We start from the raw sequence: 17,952 nt of genomic DNA on the forward strand, positions 1-17,952 counted from the left end.
CCAACAACCCAAGCATCGTACATGCATCGTACTCGCATACTATCACTCGAGATCCTCACCACACACGCGCTGAGTGGGGACACTCAGAATTTAAGTCCCTGGGAGATGTAGAGACTCATGCCTCTCATTGTGCAATATGGCAGTTTTCACTGGGGAGTACATGGCACGAACTTGTAGCATCACTCTGTGTGCTACCTGCAGCTATCTCTATATGAGGCGCAGCTTTCCCAGCGCAACGCGCGCCATGCGCGCGTACCTTTCCCGCACTTCACGATGTATATGCGCGCGCGCTTTCCCGCGCTGTAGCGCCCTATAGCGCCAGCCATCCGGAAGCATCCATCCACTGTCCACCAAGTTCCCTAGTGCGTATATTTCCATTTCTCACATTTGCATATTGTTCCATCTTTATTTTTATCATGGACCCTTACTTACATATATCTTTACATACCTTACTCGGTAGCGCTTCGGCTCCGCATGACAGCGCTTAGGCGCCATACTTAAGCGCCAGCAGTACATACTTACTTACTAACTTACTCTCCCACCAGAACGACAGAGGACTTACTGGTTACTACCCACTATTTACCTAGCAGAACATAGTAGAAATCTATTTGTTTACACCTCGCATCTCCCTTCTCTTGTCTTACATCATATCATCACCTAAGCAAACTCACTCTTACTCTCTCTTGTTTCCGCATACACGCGCGCGCATTCCCGCGCTTCGCATTGGCCAACCAGTAGCGCTTTCAGTGCATACCTCTAGATCCTTGTTGCACTCGCTTCCCCTTTAGGGTCGAACGCACTTGTCGTCTCAAGTATAGCAGACTAGGCAACGCACGACCTTACAACAATTATAGATACAGTCAGGAGCATTGTTTGTGCCTCGCTGTATCGTTGAACCTTCAACGGGTTGCAGTGGGGTGCACTGGGAGGGAGGGGGTTGGGAAATGCTCTTCATCCATTGAGTAATGTGTAGCGGAACCACTCGGACTTTCTTCCGTCGAGTCAGAGTCACTAGAGGAATCATCAGAGTCACCAGCGACTACTAATTCAAGGGCATCACTGGACGACATTCCATCAGGATCCTCGGGAAATGGAAGGGAGGAAGTGGATACAGCAATAGTACAGTCCATCATACTTGGTCGGGCAGGAGCGTTTCTAATGGGACGATAGCAGTGGATATCTTTGGATCGGGGTGGGGAAACAACCTTTGAGAATGAAACTGTCGGATCATAGCCAATGCACTCTAGACTCCCAAAATTGATAGCAGCGATGATGTGTGAAAATATGTCCGGTTGTTTGTAAATATTGAAGTGAGGAGACACGGCACCACCAGAGTGATCATACATTAGGACTCTAAGGTGGCGATATTCGTCTGTGAATGATAATATGAGAGCAAACCGCCTCCATGGCTGTTCACTCATCATAATATAGGCATGGGTATCTGCAGCCTTCCCGAGTCGCATCGCAGGCCGGTATCAACTGTGAGTGAGTTCGGCTGATACCCTGATGTTCCCCCACTTTGCCGATATATCGTCAGATAGAACAAGATCTGGCTTGCGCTTGATGTCGCTGCCAGGTAATGCCTTCTGTGCACTGGCTGCGCTCCATGTGCTGGTTGCAAAGCGCATTTCTACTAGCTTGGGCTGTGACGCTGCTAAGCAGCCGGCCAGAGCATTGAGAAACGCAGCAAAGATTTCTTTGTGAGTTGCTTCCTGCATATCATCGCCCTCTGACTCGCCCTCTGACTCACCCTCCGAGTCTGCGCCCTGAGCCGAATGACTCCTACTACTACTGGCATTTTTAGGAGGGTCAACTGGAAGAGCCCAGTTCCAAGCCTTCGCTTCAGTATCATACAGTGGCACAAGAGTATCGGGCGATGTCCCGCTGAATTTCTCGTTGATGCGTTGGTTGTGATAAAGGATTTTTCCGAATGGGATTGTAAGGCTGAATACATCAGGAAGAGGAACTGTAAAAGACTGAAATATTTTGGAGAGCAGGTGTCCCAGCAGTTGTGAGGCCTCTGGTGAACCCTCGTGAGTGACCAGACGATTGAGCTCGTCAGAGGTGATCTTGTTCATAGTATGGACGTCGGTGACATCGGGGATAGACAACAACAATGACAGTTTAATTCCGTTGTCAATGGTCCTGAAAAAGAATGCCATTTTTTCGTACACGGACAATAATGGGACAAACGACGAGCTTATCGCTAGCGCCCATCAAAAGTACTCAGTTCGGTGATCTAAGAATAAAACAGACTAGTATAACTACTGGCATAGGCTAGACCACTCGACCATCACGAACGTTGCATAGTATGGAAGCTACACCAAAAGCTACATGGAAAGGGGAAAATATACATTCTTATCCCAATACCTGTTGAGCCAAAACTGAGAAGCATGTTCCATGCTATTATATGGGGTGAGACGGTTGTCCGCACTTGCACTGAAGCAAGGGACAAGGTTGACAGGTGCTCTGAGCTGTGTCACAGGTATGACATCGCCCACCCAAGTGCCATTCGAACGCTTCACTCATTTGAGCAAGTGGAGCTGCGTACTTGGCTCACGATCATCAGCACCGGAGCTTTGAGAAACAATGTCAAAGTGATGCACGTAAACCAGAAAGTGGTCCTTCCATGACCAATTCGTGCCACTTTTTCCAATAGCACGCATGATAAGCCTGATTTGGCCAATCGTATGACCTGCGACTTGACAATAAGTGAACATTCAGCGTGACATAAGATCATAACGTACCACGAAGACCATCTTCTGGCCATAAGTACCCCGCCTCGTTGTTAATAATGACTGTGTCATACTGGCCACATGTCCAGGGATCAGAAGGAGGTGCACAGTTGAGGGTCTGTGCAGGCCGTATGATGCTAGCATGGTGGAAATTGGTGTCCTGCACCCAAAGTTTAAACCAGACTTGAAGTTTGTCGAAGGGAAGTGAAGCAGTAGGTCCAGCTCTTCTAGCCCCCCCAATAGTATGTATGTGATCCCTCCCGTGAGTAGCCTCACGACGAAGAAAGTCAGCAATAGCTGGTCATAAGTCAGGAAGACCAAACTTAATGGCAGCATCGTCAACAGATATATTTCTAATAGAAGGGTCGTAGGTGAGGTGAAATGCTGTGTGTTTGACAACGAATGAGCGCAGTGGCACAGGGACTGTCCCCACTTCCCTGTGCTGGAGGACCTTGGCAATTCCAAAGTAATTGGTGATTGGACGCGAATGTCCAGGGTATTTCATTGTCGTAAGAAGATCTGCTGGGATATTGCAATCGTCGTCCACGTCGAAATCGACATTCTCATCCTTCTCATCATCATCTGGATCCTGCTGCCCCGAGTCTGGGACATTGTCGAGCAGACTCATAGCGAGGTCAAAGTGGCGGCATTTATCAGCACGGTCAAGATGGCGACATATCTGGGGATCATAATTATTATTATTGCTCAAGTGAGCAGGACTTTTGATTTCCGTTATGTGGGCATGCTCCGTGGTGTCAGCTGTCCATTGCAGAGAAACTCTAATGTTCCTTATGCTTGGAACTATGGACTGCATGAGCTCAAGTTTGGTATGTACCAGTTCTCAATAACTCTGCCACGCTGACCACGACGAAATCCACCCTCTATAATAGCATCTTTGTTAGCGTGAAAATGATCAAGTGCAGTGGAAATTCGGGCGAGTAGGATGTCGTCAATTACGGGTGACTGTATGAGATATCGAAAGTCCATCAGAGCTCGTACAGCAGTCATCACTGCGCTAGGTATTGCATCCGCACTGACTGCAATGATCGAGCGTTGAATGTCATGTTGAGTACGTCCTGTAACCTGTTTGAGCTTTGAAATCCCGCCATGAAAATGACGGAACCCAGTGACAGCCTGCAACACAGAGAACCGAAAGTCAATCTCTGTATCACCTACTGCACAAATAAGCCACTTGCGTCGTGATCGTAGAACTCACGATGAATGAGGTGAAGAAATTCGGGAGTGAGAAAATGTGATGGATCACTGAGGACCCAATCCATCCAGAATGGTGCATTCACGCCATTCAAACGAAACTTCTGTGCTTCGCGAAAAAATGCCTCGATGTCGTTGGGATCAGCTTTACTCCGTGCAATGTCCAGCTGGGAGAGTGTAGTTGCTCGTGTGCGAGGCTCATGACGGAAGGGGTCTCCAAACTGTTTGTACATGGCCATAGTGACTGGGGAGGTTTTCCCGCCAACAGCAGCCAGCATCATGGCCTCCAGGGTATCGACAATGTAGTTTGCAAGTGGTGTAAAACAGTAGTGACTGTGTCCAACAGGGTCCGATAGCATGACTCCTTCGTGAGCAGCCAGCTTGAGTGGACGGAGAACAATATCTAAGCATTCATGAATGAGGCGATCCTCAAGTACGCCTCGCATGCGTTTTTTCCTGTGGATGAATTTTGGGACGGGAAGTAGAGCGGTAAGCACAAAGGCATTCGAAGATGACTTGAGTCACGTGGACATGCCTATGTTGGCAAGACTAATAAGAAGGGGGTGTGCAACTCTGTCGTCTGTCATGGTTGATATATTCGTCTTGTCAGACGATAAGATGGTCCCCAGGAGTGTTGCACCTCTTGGTAGGGCTGACTGTCCGAAAATCGATAAGTACGACAACTCGCACAGATGAAACTATACGTACCTGCATATTCCACGCATCATCACTAGTCATCCACTCTGAATACACGTGACACAGCCGCTGCGCAGTGCTATACACCCTGCGAGGCGTAAAGTCTAGATGGTCGTGAAAGGCAGGGTGGTTGAGAAGGCCCGAAATACAATCTAAGGGATCACGCCAATACAAGACAATGGGCGATTTCGTGGGATGTGCTGTAGGTACTACTTGAGACATCCAGCATGGGCCACTAGGCAACATTTCCGCTCTGCCGCGCAGTTCCTTGGCCGAATGGAACGACAACGGAAGGGTCTTTATCTAAAGAAGACACCTTCAAAAATTGTATATTATCAAAAAGAATTTATTACTCACCATGTCGAGCGAAAGAAAACTGTCTATCTTCCCCATGCTTAATCCAGAGTGAAGTAGCCATGACCCAACTTCCCAGTCTTTCTGGCCACTGAATGGATAATATGGATTTGTTGCACGGTGTTTGCTGTTCTCATCTGAATTGAATAAGTCAAGGAACGTGTAGCCCCTGCCGTATGATCGAGCACAGTCAGGATACGAGTTGATAACTTCTGAGTTACGAGTTGGTGTCCTCTCTTCGTAAGCCTGGCGCTCACTACTACTCCCTCCAAACATCTCATCCCAATCTCCAAAACCACCAGTCTCGATGTCGGGAATAGTATGTGGTCCGTCGTCCATAGTGTTACAGTAACATGGCATGAGTCCCCTGCCAGCAGACAGCCCTCTGCCACCGCATGGCTGTAGACGATACCGGAGTCTCACCAGCTCTATAACAATAGATGACGACAGATGATGATAGACGATAAGTGGCAACTGCCGGCTTAGATAAGCGGTCTGGACCGCACGTGACGACACATGACGACATAGGTCTAGAAGACCTATTTATGTTATCAAGATAGAAGGCAAGCCTCGTGTTGCCTCATGTACTGATAGAAGGATACCTCATGGATCCTATCTACGATAGAAGCCCGCCTCATGGACGCTATCTCTGACTCATGTAGATAAGCAGATTAGAACCCAGCTTTAGGCTGAGTCTAGATACGAAGAGTAGCCTTATATAAGGTCGAAGATTAACAGTAGATGTTCCTTACTTTAATCTTACTAGGTTTACCCTTGAACTCCTTGTCCCACTAAAGCTACCTGCTCGACATCGACTTGTACCTTCAGTGACGCCTCTCACTGTCTGTAAAACCGCTATCATCTCAGCGTAACCCCTCGTTAACCACCACGAGCTACGTTCGAGTACACAACCTTTGCTTGTCTGTAAAGGCCGACGACTCTCAGCACTTGGTACCACTGTCGTGGTTGTTGCTGTTAGATTATCCTAGTCACACACGACCGTTTGTCGTAACACATAGTATTAGTACTCACAGGTTCATCGTCCATATCAGACTCGGAGCGCGAGCATATCAAATCCTGCAGCCATGTACTGCAGCCAGAGCGAGGTTGGCTCATGTGACGAGCAACAGCTACATCATCCTTGAAACCACCTTTGCCGCACGAAGGACACTGGAATGCCATACGATCGATGCATGAGATTCTGAGGCTCGGAAGTAAGCTGTAAGTAATTTGCGGAATCAATAAGCCATATTCTCAAAACACCCATGTCCGATGTACCAATCCACCTAAATATTTCTAGCGGTGTACCATCATTGTCAAATATGCGCCCACAAAACTCCAATAAGTGGCAAGCGAGCCGAACTTTGAGTGAGCCTCCCAGTAGTGGCATCGCTGACTTGTACGACGTGGTCAATGCTATTGGGTCAATGGTAAGTGACTGATATCTGACTCTTACTAAGGCACTGCTCGTTAATGTGCGTACAGACCATCAATGATGTTGATGACTGTGAAGCCAACCTTATCATGGACCTCGCAAGGGCCCGACGCGATATATTTAATGCGGAGAAAAAACTTGCCGATTGCATTGTGCGAGAGCACGAGGTCATGACCAGTCTTTCGAAATACAAGTCTGTCATTTCCAAGCGGAAGCTTGACAAGGCCGATGTAGGACTAGGCCATATGCGTGTCACATTCAAAAAACACGGTCTTTCTCATCAGCCAGCACACGGTTCTCTTGGTAAGTACTCTTATTATGTATACACCACTACCAACTAACCTCATCGTAGACTCATTCACATCCTGCCATCAGCTAACCATCCAGTTGGACTGATGCCTCATCCCTTCTTTCAAATTGTGTCAAATAGTTTGTATTTAGTGGTACTGGTACCTAGTAGTATAGTAGTATAGTAAATATGAACATAAAATTTTGTTTCATCTCGACGCTTGACTTCTTCAAATTGTGTGACTTTAAATTTTAATTCTAAGTACTTTCAGGTACTGCTACTACTAGCGCTCGAGGTAGCTATTTTACTGAAAAACACTGTGAGGCTGTACATCCTGTGAGCTCTGTCTCTCTGTGGGTTACTGTTGAGAAAAAATTGATGTCCGCGAGAAATGTGCTGTGAGTGCTGTCCCGCTGTGGGTTACTGTAGGTTACTGTTGAAAAAATTTGATGCCCCGCAGAAACGTGCTGTGAGCGCTGTCCCTCTGTGGGTTACTGTGGGAAACTGTAAAAAATGTCGATGTCTGTGGGGAAATTTGTAGTTTACTGATGTGATTGCCAAAAATACCTATGGGTTATGCTCACAAAATCCCCGCAAACCAACTTGGGAAATCCAAAAATGTATGTCCTATGAGGGAGTATGGGTTATACCTGGTATGCGTTAGGAGGGAGTCGACTGTATGTAACGTTTCTTGATCCTTCTTGACCGTTTTAAAATGCTAACTTAAGGGACGCTACACAGTCGAGCCGAGCTTGAGCGCTCAAGCTTAAGGATCGCTACCGATTACCGCCAGCAATGTTTCAATGGCGACAAGAAGATTCCATTTTTAACCAGTTCTTGTGACTGTTTCAGAAGATACTAGACCTGTAGTCTAAAACTCACCAGCAATTCCTGCAGATAAACCATCTCATCCAACTATTTTTCTGGCCTTCGCTCGCGTACATAGTCAACATCTGCTGTAGTCATCGAACACCTACCATGACTTCACCGACCGGTAAGGAGGAGTCAAAAAGCAATGTATATATGGCGATGGGCCGAATTGCATAATCAACGGCGATTTCCTACTTCCCCGTGGTTATAAAGCCGATTGCATCATATGCGGTTTGTTAACCCACTGCTCCAATCATGGCGCCTGCAGTTGATGGTCGCCTTGCTATCCTTGCTGGCATTTCTCTTTCCTTTGTTGCCGTCAAGGCACTTGGGCGGCTCATCAAGAAGCGACAGAATAAGCTTCCTCTTCCTCCTGGCCCAGTGCCGCTCCCACTGTTAGGGAACGTCTTATCCGTTAACGCTCAGGAGCCTTGGCTGACTTATACCGAATGGGGTGCTGCGTATGGTACGTGAACAGATAGGATATGGCATAATATGTGTGACGAATCATTATATCAGGGGACTTGGTCTTCGTGCGAAGCCTAGATGAGGAAATGGTCGTGGTCAATTCTCAGCACATTGCAGAAGCCTTATTGGACAAGCGTTCTCGGATCTACTCCGATCGACCATACCTAGCCACACTCGAGCCGTACGTTCTTTCACTATCCTTCTATCCACTCAGACTGAGGTTCTTGCAGATATGGCCTGTCAATCAACTTTGCATTCTTAGGTTATCGTGATGAATGGCGTCTCTGCCGGCGACTCTTCCACCAAACTTTCCGTCCCGAGTCTGCCGTCAAATTTCGGCCAATGCAGATCAAGCGGGCTCGTGAGATGGTCGTCAACCTAGTCGACGACCCTCAACATCATTATGACCACTTTGCAACGTCAGCAAATGATTTTTAAAAATTGAACGATTATTTACCTGTTCACAGATTCTCGTTATCTGTTGTGATGTCAGCTGTATATGACTATGATATCGGTGCTCGTGATGATCCTCTGGTGCAGATTGTCGTAAGGGCACTAATTCCGGGCTCGGCTGTGTTGACCCCGGAGAGAGCATTGATGCTCAAGACCTTTCCCTTCTGTGAGCTCAACTCACCTGAAATGAGAAAGCGCTAACATGACATGCACTTTTGTGGGATGTAGTACTCAAGTTACCTGACTGGTGCTGGGGATCCTCGATCAAACGTAGTGCTCGAGTTTCGACCAAGAACATGAATGAAATGGCCGACGTGCCATTTCGACATGTGCAACAGCACATGGTGAGTATTTGTTTTTTCTCTTAGTTCCAGAAATTGATTTGATATTTTGCAAAGGCTGACAGCTCTTTCCTTGCTCGATCTTCGATGGTCGCAGAAAATTTGCGACGGATGGAGACACAAGAGGTTGCACCCAAACCTGAATTCGAGGATGCTTTGAAGAAAGCAGCTACAACTGCTATTATGGGTACGTAAGCTTTTCACAAGCAATGTTGTACTCTCGACATAAACTGATATCACACAGCTTCATATGAGACGGTAAGTGAGTAACTCCATCACGTTGTCCGCTCCTTATCCTCGTTACAGACTTCAGCATTTTTGATGATTTTTCTGTTGGCCATGGTATTATATCCAGACGTTCAGAAACGTGCACAGGCGGAAATCGACTCAGTAGTTGGAAGAGAGCGACTGCCAACATTCGAGGACAGAGCATCACTACCCTACATCGAGGCGGTTGTACGGGAGACTTTCCGATGGCAGCCTGTTGCACCCCTTGGTATTCTTATTTGTCAAATGATTTGGCCTGCACTGAAGATCTCATAGGCGTACCACATGCTACCTCAAGTGATGACGTATACAATGGTTATTTCATTCCGAAAGGTCCGCAGCACTGTTTTTGTCCGATCCATACAATGATCATTTGTAATACTGTACATCAGGCACAATCGTCACGTACAACACATGGTATTGATATGTTACTCCCAGCTTCCGTGACACTGACTTGATTGTAGGGGCATTACGCGGGATGAAAAGCGTTATTCTGACGCATCTCGTTTTATACCAGAGAGGTTCATCGATAGTGATGGCGTGTTGGTAGCTGATGACCCCACACAATACGTTTTTGGCTTTGGCCGGCGTATATGTCCAGGTCAAATCATTTTAATCCTATAAAAGATTCGCTGACAGACAGACTTTAATCAGGGCGGTATACTGCTGATGCCTCTGCGTGGTCTGCCGTTGTGACTATGTTGGCCACATTGGATATATCTTCTGCCAAAGATGACCAGGGCAAAGTGGTCAGCTTTACTCCCACGTTTATCACGGGAGTGGCTCGGTACTTGACTTCTTCATATCATTCTTTCTCTCGTCACTAACAGTTTCATTGCTTCAGCCATCCTGCGGTCTTCCCTTGCAGTATTTTGGCACGGTCTCACATTCATTCAGACCTTGTGAACAGTTGGCGAACCGGGTTTTGAAATATGGGACGATGACAGTTTGCGCCATCCGTAGTCTGATTAGGGGGGCACTAGAGGAGTGGTCAATCAAATATGTGTACCAGGTTAGCAGTTGCAATAAACGGAAATGTATCATACTATCCCCTACAGTGACTTTGTGACTACCTGTTAGTTCATAATTTTCGTCTACAGCACTCAATTTTTCTCCAATTGCTTACAAGCAATGAATTCTATCATCGGACAAGTATGGAGGTACGTCACTACTTGAGAATATCATCTAACTGCCAACTGGATCCTCAGACAATTTTGCTACCTCTGTAAGCTTCAGTATATAGACTATTTTCATCGAGGGATGTGCAAGGGCATTCCAACAACCTGCAACTCGATCACTGGCTTCGTTAAGGATGAAGTGGGTTGGAAGTGGGCACCCCAAATTGAAATGTTAACGTCAGACAGACACCCGGCGCCTCAAAAATAGTCAGTTACACTGGAACAGTGGGAACACGTGATCCCCGAACTATCTAGTTCCCAGACTGACTCTCAGACTTTCTGTATGTGACAAGCTTCTTTGTCTTTTTAACCGTTATAAAATCGACATCTTAAAGTGAACCTACAATGTCGAGCCAGGCCCAAGGATCACCGCCGAGAACTGCCAGGCTTTTTCGATAGCGACAAGACATGTCACCTGCAAGTTCTTGTGACTATCTCAAAAGATAGGCCCGTAGACTCACTAGCTGCCACACAAACCCTCTCATTCAAGGACTTTGCTCGCATACATAATCAAGATTTACTATAGCCATCAAATGCCAACCATGTCTTCTCTGACCAGCAAGGAGCAAGAGTCGATCTAGTGCAAAATGTTATGCACCTGACTGGGGGATGGTGCATAATACGACTCACTCCGGAATGTGGGATGTAAAGAGCGGAGACAGCGGTGGAGACGTTCGTGTGGGTGGTGATCTATTTACCCAATAACACAAAATTTGCGATGGGCACAAACCATGAGGATGCAGTAAAAATCTGGAATGCAAAGATGGCCAAGCGCGACGCTCCAATGTGTATGCCGCTTACTTGATCTTACGCCCTTTCAAAATTTCATATCTTGTCAATGTGTATGTATTTTCCTCTGATCATATCCTTCCTTACCCCATCCGGCCAGATCATCAGCTGCCCCTGCCGCCCGGCGTATATATAGCAAGAAGATGCATCGCTGAGCTGCATAATCGACGACGCTTTACTAATTCCCCGTGGTCACAAGGACGGTTGCATTATATACAGTTTGCTAACCCACTGGTCAATCATGGCCCCTGCAGTCGATGGTCGCCTTGCTATCCTCGCCGGCATCTCTCTTTCCTTTTTCGCCGTCACGGCACTTGAGCGGCTCATCAAGAAGCGACAGAATAAGCTTCCTCTTCCTCCTGGCCCAGCGCCGCTCCCGTTGGTAGGGAACGTCTTATCTGTTGATACTCGGGAGCCTTGGTTAACTTACACTGAATGGAGTGCTGCGTATGGTACGTGAACAGATTGTATAGGGTATATGTGCTGCATGTCGTTATATCAGGGGATTTGGTCTTCGTGCGAATTCTAGACCAGAACATCGTCGTGGTCGATTCTGAGCGCATTGCAGGAGCCTTATTGGACAAGCGTTCACGGATTTACTCCGATCGACCATACCTAGCCACAATTGAGCCGTGCGTTCTTCCAATGTTATGCTATTCAACTAGTCCGAGGTTCTTGCAGGTATGGCTGGTCGTTAAGCTTTGCATTCATGGGTTATGGCGATGAATGGCGTCTCTGCCGACGACTGTTCCACCAAACGTTCCGTTCCGAGTCTGCAGTGAAATTTCGCCCAATGCAGATCAGGCGGGCTCGTGAGATGGTCGTCAACCTAGTCGATGACCCTCAACATTATCATGACCACTTCGCAACGTCAGCAGATGAATTCTTTTCACGAATTGAACGATTATTTACTTGTTCACAGATTCTCGTTGTCTGTTGTGATGTCAGCTACATATGGCTACGATATAGGAGCTCGTAATGATCCTCTGGTGAAGATTGTGGTAGAGGCACTGAATCTGAGCTCGGCCCTGTTGACCCCGGAGACAGCGTTGATGCTTAAAACTTTCCCCTTCTGTGAGCTCAACTCACTTGGATGAGAAAGCGTTAACATGACAGGCACCTTCGTGGAATGTAGTACTCAAGTTACCTGACTGGTGCTGGGGATCCTCGATCAAGCGTAGTGCTCTAAATTCGACAGAGCGCGTCAATAAAATGGTCGACGTGCCGTTTCGATATGCGCAACGGCACATGGTGGGTATTGGTTTTTCTCTTGGTTCCAGACATTGATTCGACCTTCACAAAGGCCGACAGTTCGTTCCTCGCTCAATCTTCAATGGTTGCAGAAAATTTGCGACGGATGGAAACGCAAGAGGAGGTATTCAAACCTGTATTTGAGAATGCCCTGAAGAAAGCAGCTGCTACCGGTCTTGCGGGTAAGTAAGCTTTTTTACAAGTAACATTGTCCTCTCAACATACACCAATATCACACAGCTGCATATGAGACGGTAAGTGAGTAACTCTATCACGTTGTCCGCCCCTTATCCTCGTTACAGACTTCAGCACTTTTGATGGTTTTTATGTTGGCGATGGTATTATATCCAGACGTTCAGAGACGCGCACAAGCGGAAATCGACTCAGTGGTTGGAAGAAATCGGCTGCCAACGTTCGAAGACAGAGCATCACTACCCTACATCGATGCAGTTGTGCGAGAGACTTTCCGATGGCATCCTGTTGTACCACTTGGTATTCTTCTCCGCCAAGTGATCTTACCTGTGTTGAAGATGATCTCATAGGTATACCACATACTGCCTTGGATGATGACGTATACAATGGCTATTTCATCCCAAAAGGTGCGTTGTTTTTGTCCCGGATCAACACATTGATCATTTATAATATCATACAACAGGCACAATCATCACATACAACACATGGTCTGCTATGTTGCTCCCAGCTTTCGTATCACTGACTTGATTGTAGGGGCATTACACGAGATGAAAAGCGGTACCCAAACGCATCTCATTTTATACCAGAGAGGTTCATCGACATTAATGGTGCATTGACAGCTGATGACCCCGCACAATACGTCTTCGGCTTTGGTCGGCGTATATGTCCAGGTTCGTCAAGTTATTTTAATCTTATCAAAGATTCTCTGACAGATAGACTTCAGGGCGGTATACCGCTATTGCTTCTGTGTGGTCTGCCATTGTGACTATGTTGGCCACATTGGATATATCTTCTGCCAAAGATGACCAGGGAAAAGTGATCAGTTTTATTCCCATTTTCATCCCAGGAGTGTGTCGGTACTTGACCTCACTCGTGTCATTCTATCGTATCGTTACTGATAGTTTGTTGGTTCAGCTGTCCTGCAATCTTTCCTTGCAATATCTCGGCACGATCTCATATTCATTCAGACCTCGTGCAGGGTTGGCGATCTGCTGAGTTTTGAAAGAATGGAGGACAGTTTTCTCCATCGGTGGTCCGATTGGAACACTAGAGGAGTGATCGATCAAGTATGTATTTCTAGTGTATAACAGGTTAGCAGTTGCGATGAACAGAAATAGACTTCAGTCACCCTGCATGTCTAGTTGCTGTGTCGAGGGTCCTGCGACGTTTCGGTGACCGTGTGGCAGAATATGCTGCACTGCGTTACTATCTGCATTTCATATTTCATGCCTACGACGTGCCCAATTGAATGACTGCCAGCAACAACCATATCATCCTCAGGTACATATCTCGTGTAACAACAGCGCCTCGTTCGTAAGTACTTCTGAAAATGGGAGATAGACTAATGTCCTGCTTGGGCTAGGCCCATCACTTCAGGGACGATTCCTCCCCTACTGACGCGGTTGATGTTTGATCGCCGCCACTTGATAATCATTTGATGTAGATGTAACTCAGGCATGGTGAATGAAACTAAGTCCAATAAGGACCAAGTCATTGGTAACTGCTCAGAAATCTTGTCAAAGACACAGCTATACGTCGGAAACCTGAACCGAAGTGCATTTGCATGATCCAGGTGACTATAGGAATGAAATGCATCCAGCATGCCCTGACAGCGGAGCACCCTGACCGCAACTTTGGCGATCGAGCTTCGACCATAGTAAGCCTAGTAATCAGGCACTACGCAGTGACAGCGCTCATTAAACTTGAATACAAAGAAACGAACTTTGATGAAAGGCCACAGAGACTAGCATCATGCAGTCACACACCGGCCGTATTATGGATCGGTATGTCAAAAGAAGCCCACGCAGTCCTAACTTGCAAGCTTGAAGGTTGAAAGTTACCATCGGATGGAGATGAAAACTCAAGCTCAAGAATTCGCTGTATGGAGGGTATCTGCACAGACAGTATTCCAACGTCGAGAAGAACATGGTCAGGGTATATATATCGAGTCCGGATTTTGTGTGTGGGATAATGATCATTCGGATGGATTGAATCTGATGCGATCTTCAGAGCTTGATGCCATAGGAACGACTAGGAAGTTTAGACGCACTGAAGAAGAGTGAAGTTAGGTGAAAGAAAAAATCGAACAGGGCACCCGGGCCATTGGAGAAATATCGCGATTCATCGATGCGGCACGACGCATATCGCCCTTGATCTCATGCTCAGCGAGGAGACCCCTACGAGTCTGAGAACACATTGGAAATTTTAGTGGATGCGAGCAAGTCTGAGCCAGGCCCAGTTTCGCTTGGTTCGCCGGCCGGATCTTTCCAGGCTCTTTCCGCAAACGAACATTATCCAATCTCCGATGCCATTGATCTTCCAAATCGAACGTGTCCTCGAGGCTCGAGGCTATACATGGCTCTGCTTGTTCCAACAGCTCAAACTCTGGTTGCCCTTCATTTCTGGGTATTTCAACTTCAAACCTGGAACGCAGTGGTGGGCGATGGCAACGGAGTCTGCAATATATTGCCTGCGGGTGCCCGGGAGATTGCATGATTGGGTACACAACATGGTAATTTCCCTCCTGCGACATATTATCGTCGAAGCGCTCGACGTTACTAAGTTCTAAGTTTGCAGATAACGTACTGGTAGTATCGATAACACCCATAACCTAAATTCCTCTATTCGGACTCGGGTTGATGTGGCATCTTCCCAAGGGCATATTCAAGTTCATCAGACACTTCTCTTATCGACTTCCTGAATCAAGCGGAGACCGGCGAAGACCTCCAGTCGATACTAACTGAAGTAGGTCACCTGTCGTATCTGAGCCATAATGCATCCCTAACTCAACTTCATAACGGCACAATCAAGTTAGGTCGTCGAGCCTCCGTATTCCCGCAGAACATAGTTACATAGACTCGGAACTCCTGTGCGCCTCGATTGGCATTACGCCCATATAATTAAAAACACGGTTGCTCGTAATCACACGCCGCGCGTCTCGCCTCCTTCCTTCTGCTATGTCGGCCACTGGAGAAGAAAAGGTCCATGGGAGTGGATCTGAAACCTCATCAATTGAACAAGCCGAGATCTACGAGCGTCCAAGAGGATGGAGAGGTCTCTACTACCACCCAGCCACACAAGTCTGCTTGGTAGGCTTCGTGTGCTTTATGTGCCCAGGAATGTTTAACGCCGTCAATGGTCTTGGCGCTGCTGGTCAATTGGATGCGACTACCAGCGCAAACGCGAATTCTGCTCTCTATGCTACCTTTGCATTCTTCGCTTTTTTTTCTGGGTCAGTCGTGCGCAGTGCTCGGTATTTGCGATTATCTGATTTGTCCAGTTCTGTGCACAACGTGCTTGGACCTAGACTCTGCCTATTGCTCGGCACGTGGGGGTATTCCCTGTACATTGCGTCATACCTGTACGTTTTTCTTCGACCTTTGTCTTCAGTCCTCACACAAGATCCAATAGTGCAACGAATATACATCCCGGTGCAGGTGACTTTATTGTCGTCTCTGGAGCCATCTTAGGCGCCTGTGCGGCCTTGATATGGACGGCGGAAGGATCCTTGATGATGGCATACCCGACTGAGGCTCAGAAGGGGACGTTCATTAGTTACTTCTGGGCTATCTTTAACCTAGGAAGTGTCGTCGGCTCCTCGGTGGCCTTCGGGTCGAATTATAACTCCACGGTAAATTATCCTTGCTATATAAGCTGTACGATGTTCAACCACATAAACCAGGCGAACAAACTTGGGAATGGAACCTATGTGAGCTCTTTTGTTATCGTGGTGAAAATCTTATGGTTGTTTTGATCATATTGCTGAAGATCGTATTTCTGGTCCTCTCGCTTACTGGCGTTGTCTTGCCCCTCTTCCTTGCAGACCCATACAAGATGATACGCACTGATGGAACCAGAGTCGCGCCCATCCGTTACCCTTCTTGGAAAACTGAGTTTGTCAGTTTATTTGTGGCACTGATAACAGACCCTTGGATTGTCCTCTTGTTTCCTATGTTCTTTGCCAGTAACTACTTCTACACCTGGCGTGAGTCAAACATCACAGGGAAATGACACTGCAGGAAGTTGACATATTTTTCAGAATTCAATGATTATAATGGCGCCCTGTTCAACATTCGCACTCGCAGCCTGAATAACTTGGTTTATTGGACCGCTCAGATCTTTGGCTCATTCTTCATTGGTCACTTTGTTCTGGATTTGAGGCGGTTCCGTAGACGTGTTCGTGCATTCATGGGCTGGTCGATTGTAGTGGTCCTCGTTTTTGCCGTTCATCTATGGTCATACTATTACCAATTGTAAGTCGTAAGTCACGGCCCGCTTTTTGTCCAAACATGACCCTTAACTCCACAGGACTTATACTCGCGCATCCGACCCTCCTACAGCCGTCAAGATGGATATCCACGATCCAGGTTACCCTGCACATGTATGGCTCATGATTTTCTATGGTCTCCTCGACTCTATGTGGCAGACAACTGCCTACTGGCTGATGGGCGCTATGTCCAATGACCCCGCAAAGCTCGCTGTGTTCACCGGCTTTTGTAAGTTTATTTCACATTGAAGTCACGCAACAGCCAGCAGTTCTAATTTTCCCAAGACAAGTGCTTCCAGTCTGCTGGATCCGCTGTTGTCTGGCGCCTCGATGCTGTGCAAAAACCGTAAGCTTTGTTGTTTTCAGGAAGGTTGTAGACATTGGATTTTTCCTTCATAGGTATATGGACATTTTCATTTCAACTTGGGTCTTAGCGGCTGCCGGCATGATATGTGCCCTCCCCTTGGTCTACGTTCGCGTAAAAGATTACACGGAGATGGACGATGAGGCTCTGTGAGTTAATTTGTTGCTTTGCTACCTTACGTACTTATGGTATCCCCAGATTGGCCCGCCCAAACGTCGAGAGACTTCCTGAAGTCTCTGAGAGGAGGTAAAGCGGCATGTGTTCGTGCAACAAGAGAGGGTGTATTTATGACACACGAACCTGTAATGTGAATTTTGTTGTTTTTGTATCTTCAAGTGTCTGTAGCTGTCTCGCTATCAGGAGGAATCATACTTACGTTGTACGTATTGATGGGACAAACCAATTCTCAGGCACTGCCAGTAGTGGACACTGGACAATGTCTTTGCATACTGGTCACATCTGGGTTTCTGTTTGGACTGACGACCTATTGGTGGTCTCGGTTCAATGTTCAGTCGAATTATAATACGGAATAATTTAAAGCTTGGTGATGGGAACTTGCAGGCGGGCGCCGTCGGGTATCGACCTTGGACTCTCCATGGACGTGTGAGCACTTAAGCTCCCTTTACTCTGCTTTAATCAGTACTCGTTTCAAATTTTTACACGGAACATACATAGCACACCTATTCACAATGCAGTGGGGGAACTCTAGGGAGGAGGTCGCAGGGGCGCGGAGTCTGCCGGTATTTGCAGTGTTTGAAACTCGGATGTAGTAGTTATCTCTCTTAGGTTTA

The 17,952-nt window shown here is 47.0% G+C and overlaps 6 protein-coding genes across 6 annotated transcripts; 4 read left to right on the forward strand and 2 right to left on the reverse strand.

The window, feature by feature from the left end:
• Positions 1 to 899: 899 nt before the first annotated feature.
• F5147DRAFT_781412 (uncharacterized protein) lies at positions 900 to 2,162 on the reverse strand (the record flags this gene model as incomplete). Its single annotated transcript, XM_041442634.1, has 2 exons — positions 900 to 1,448; positions 1,503 to 2,162. 2 exons carry the CDS (start codon positions 2,160 to 2,162, stop codon positions 900 to 902), a joined length of 1,209 nt encoding a protein of 402 aa, XP_041285089.1.
• Positions 2,163 to 2,330: 168 nt separating this feature from the next.
• F5147DRAFT_748558 (uncharacterized protein) lies at positions 2,331 to 6,179 on the reverse strand (the record flags this gene model as incomplete). Its single annotated transcript, XM_041440083.1, has 11 exons — positions 2,331 to 2,524; positions 2,552 to 2,695; positions 2,748 to 3,032; positions 3,054 to 3,552; positions 3,585 to 3,896; positions 3,917 to 4,131; positions 4,282 to 4,462; positions 4,520 to 4,603; positions 4,656 to 4,946; positions 5,001 to 5,166; positions 6,052 to 6,179. 11 exons carry the CDS (start codon positions 6,177 to 6,179, stop codon positions 2,331 to 2,333), a joined length of 2,499 nt encoding a protein of 832 aa, XP_041285090.1.
• An 83-nt stretch (positions 6,180 to 6,262) lies between these two features.
• On the forward strand, positions 6,263 to 6,828 carry F5147DRAFT_781414 (uncharacterized protein; the record flags this gene model as incomplete). The annotated part of the gene is made up of 3 exons (XM_041442635.1): positions 6,263 to 6,427; positions 6,483 to 6,735; positions 6,785 to 6,828. The coding sequence occupies 3 exons, from the start codon at positions 6,263 to 6,265 to the stop codon at positions 6,826 to 6,828; spliced, it is 462 nt and encodes a 153-aa protein (XP_041285091.1).
• Positions 6,829 to 7,760: 932 nt separating this feature from the next.
• F5147DRAFT_841488 (cytochrome P450) lies at positions 7,761 to 10,238 on the forward strand. Its single transcript, XM_041444385.1, has 13 exons — positions 7,761 to 8,057; positions 8,111 to 8,240; positions 8,290 to 8,478; positions 8,527 to 8,678; positions 8,741 to 8,856; positions 8,911 to 9,040; positions 9,098 to 9,111; positions 9,160 to 9,349; positions 9,397 to 9,453; positions 9,513 to 9,537; positions 9,585 to 9,721; positions 9,775 to 9,907; positions 9,965 to 10,238. The coding sequence occupies exons 1-13, from the start codon at positions 7,847 to 7,849 to the stop codon at positions 10,047 to 10,049; spliced, it is 1,569 nt and encodes a 522-aa protein (XP_041285092.1). The 5' UTR covers positions 7,761 to 7,846; the 3' UTR covers positions 10,050 to 10,238.
• A 1,090-nt stretch (positions 10,239 to 11,328) lies between these two features.
• F5147DRAFT_781416 (cytochrome P450) lies at positions 11,329 to 13,533 on the forward strand (the record flags this gene model as incomplete). Its single annotated transcript, XM_041442636.1, has 13 exons — positions 11,329 to 11,539; positions 11,590 to 11,719; positions 11,769 to 11,957; positions 12,010 to 12,161; positions 12,223 to 12,338; positions 12,391 to 12,520; positions 12,579 to 12,592; positions 12,641 to 12,830; positions 12,881 to 12,937; positions 12,994 to 13,018; positions 13,065 to 13,201; positions 13,255 to 13,387; positions 13,446 to 13,533. The coding sequence occupies 13 exons, from the start codon at positions 11,329 to 11,331 to the stop codon at positions 13,531 to 13,533; spliced, it is 1,572 nt and encodes a 523-aa protein (XP_041285093.1).
• Positions 13,534 to 15,487: 1,954 nt separating this feature from the next.
• F5147DRAFT_781417 (MFS general substrate transporter) lies at positions 15,488 to 17,411 on the forward strand (the record flags this gene model as incomplete). Its single annotated transcript, XM_041442637.1, has 10 exons — positions 15,488 to 15,762; positions 15,811 to 15,891; positions 15,942 to 16,161; positions 16,213 to 16,239; positions 16,299 to 16,515; positions 16,570 to 16,783; positions 16,839 to 17,026; positions 17,083 to 17,143; positions 17,197 to 17,310; positions 17,360 to 17,411. The coding sequence occupies 10 exons, from the start codon at positions 15,488 to 15,490 to the stop codon at positions 17,409 to 17,411; spliced, it is 1,449 nt and encodes a 482-aa protein (XP_041285094.1).
• Positions 17,412 to 17,952: the final 541 nt, after the last annotated feature.

This window comes from Suillus discolor, assembly GCF_016758755.1.
Source record: "Suillus discolor strain FC423 chromosome Unknown F5147scaffold_136, whole genome shotgun sequence".
In the NCBI taxonomy this organism is placed as follows: domain Eukaryota; kingdom Fungi; phylum Basidiomycota; class Agaricomycetes; order Boletales; family Suillaceae; genus Suillus; species Suillus discolor.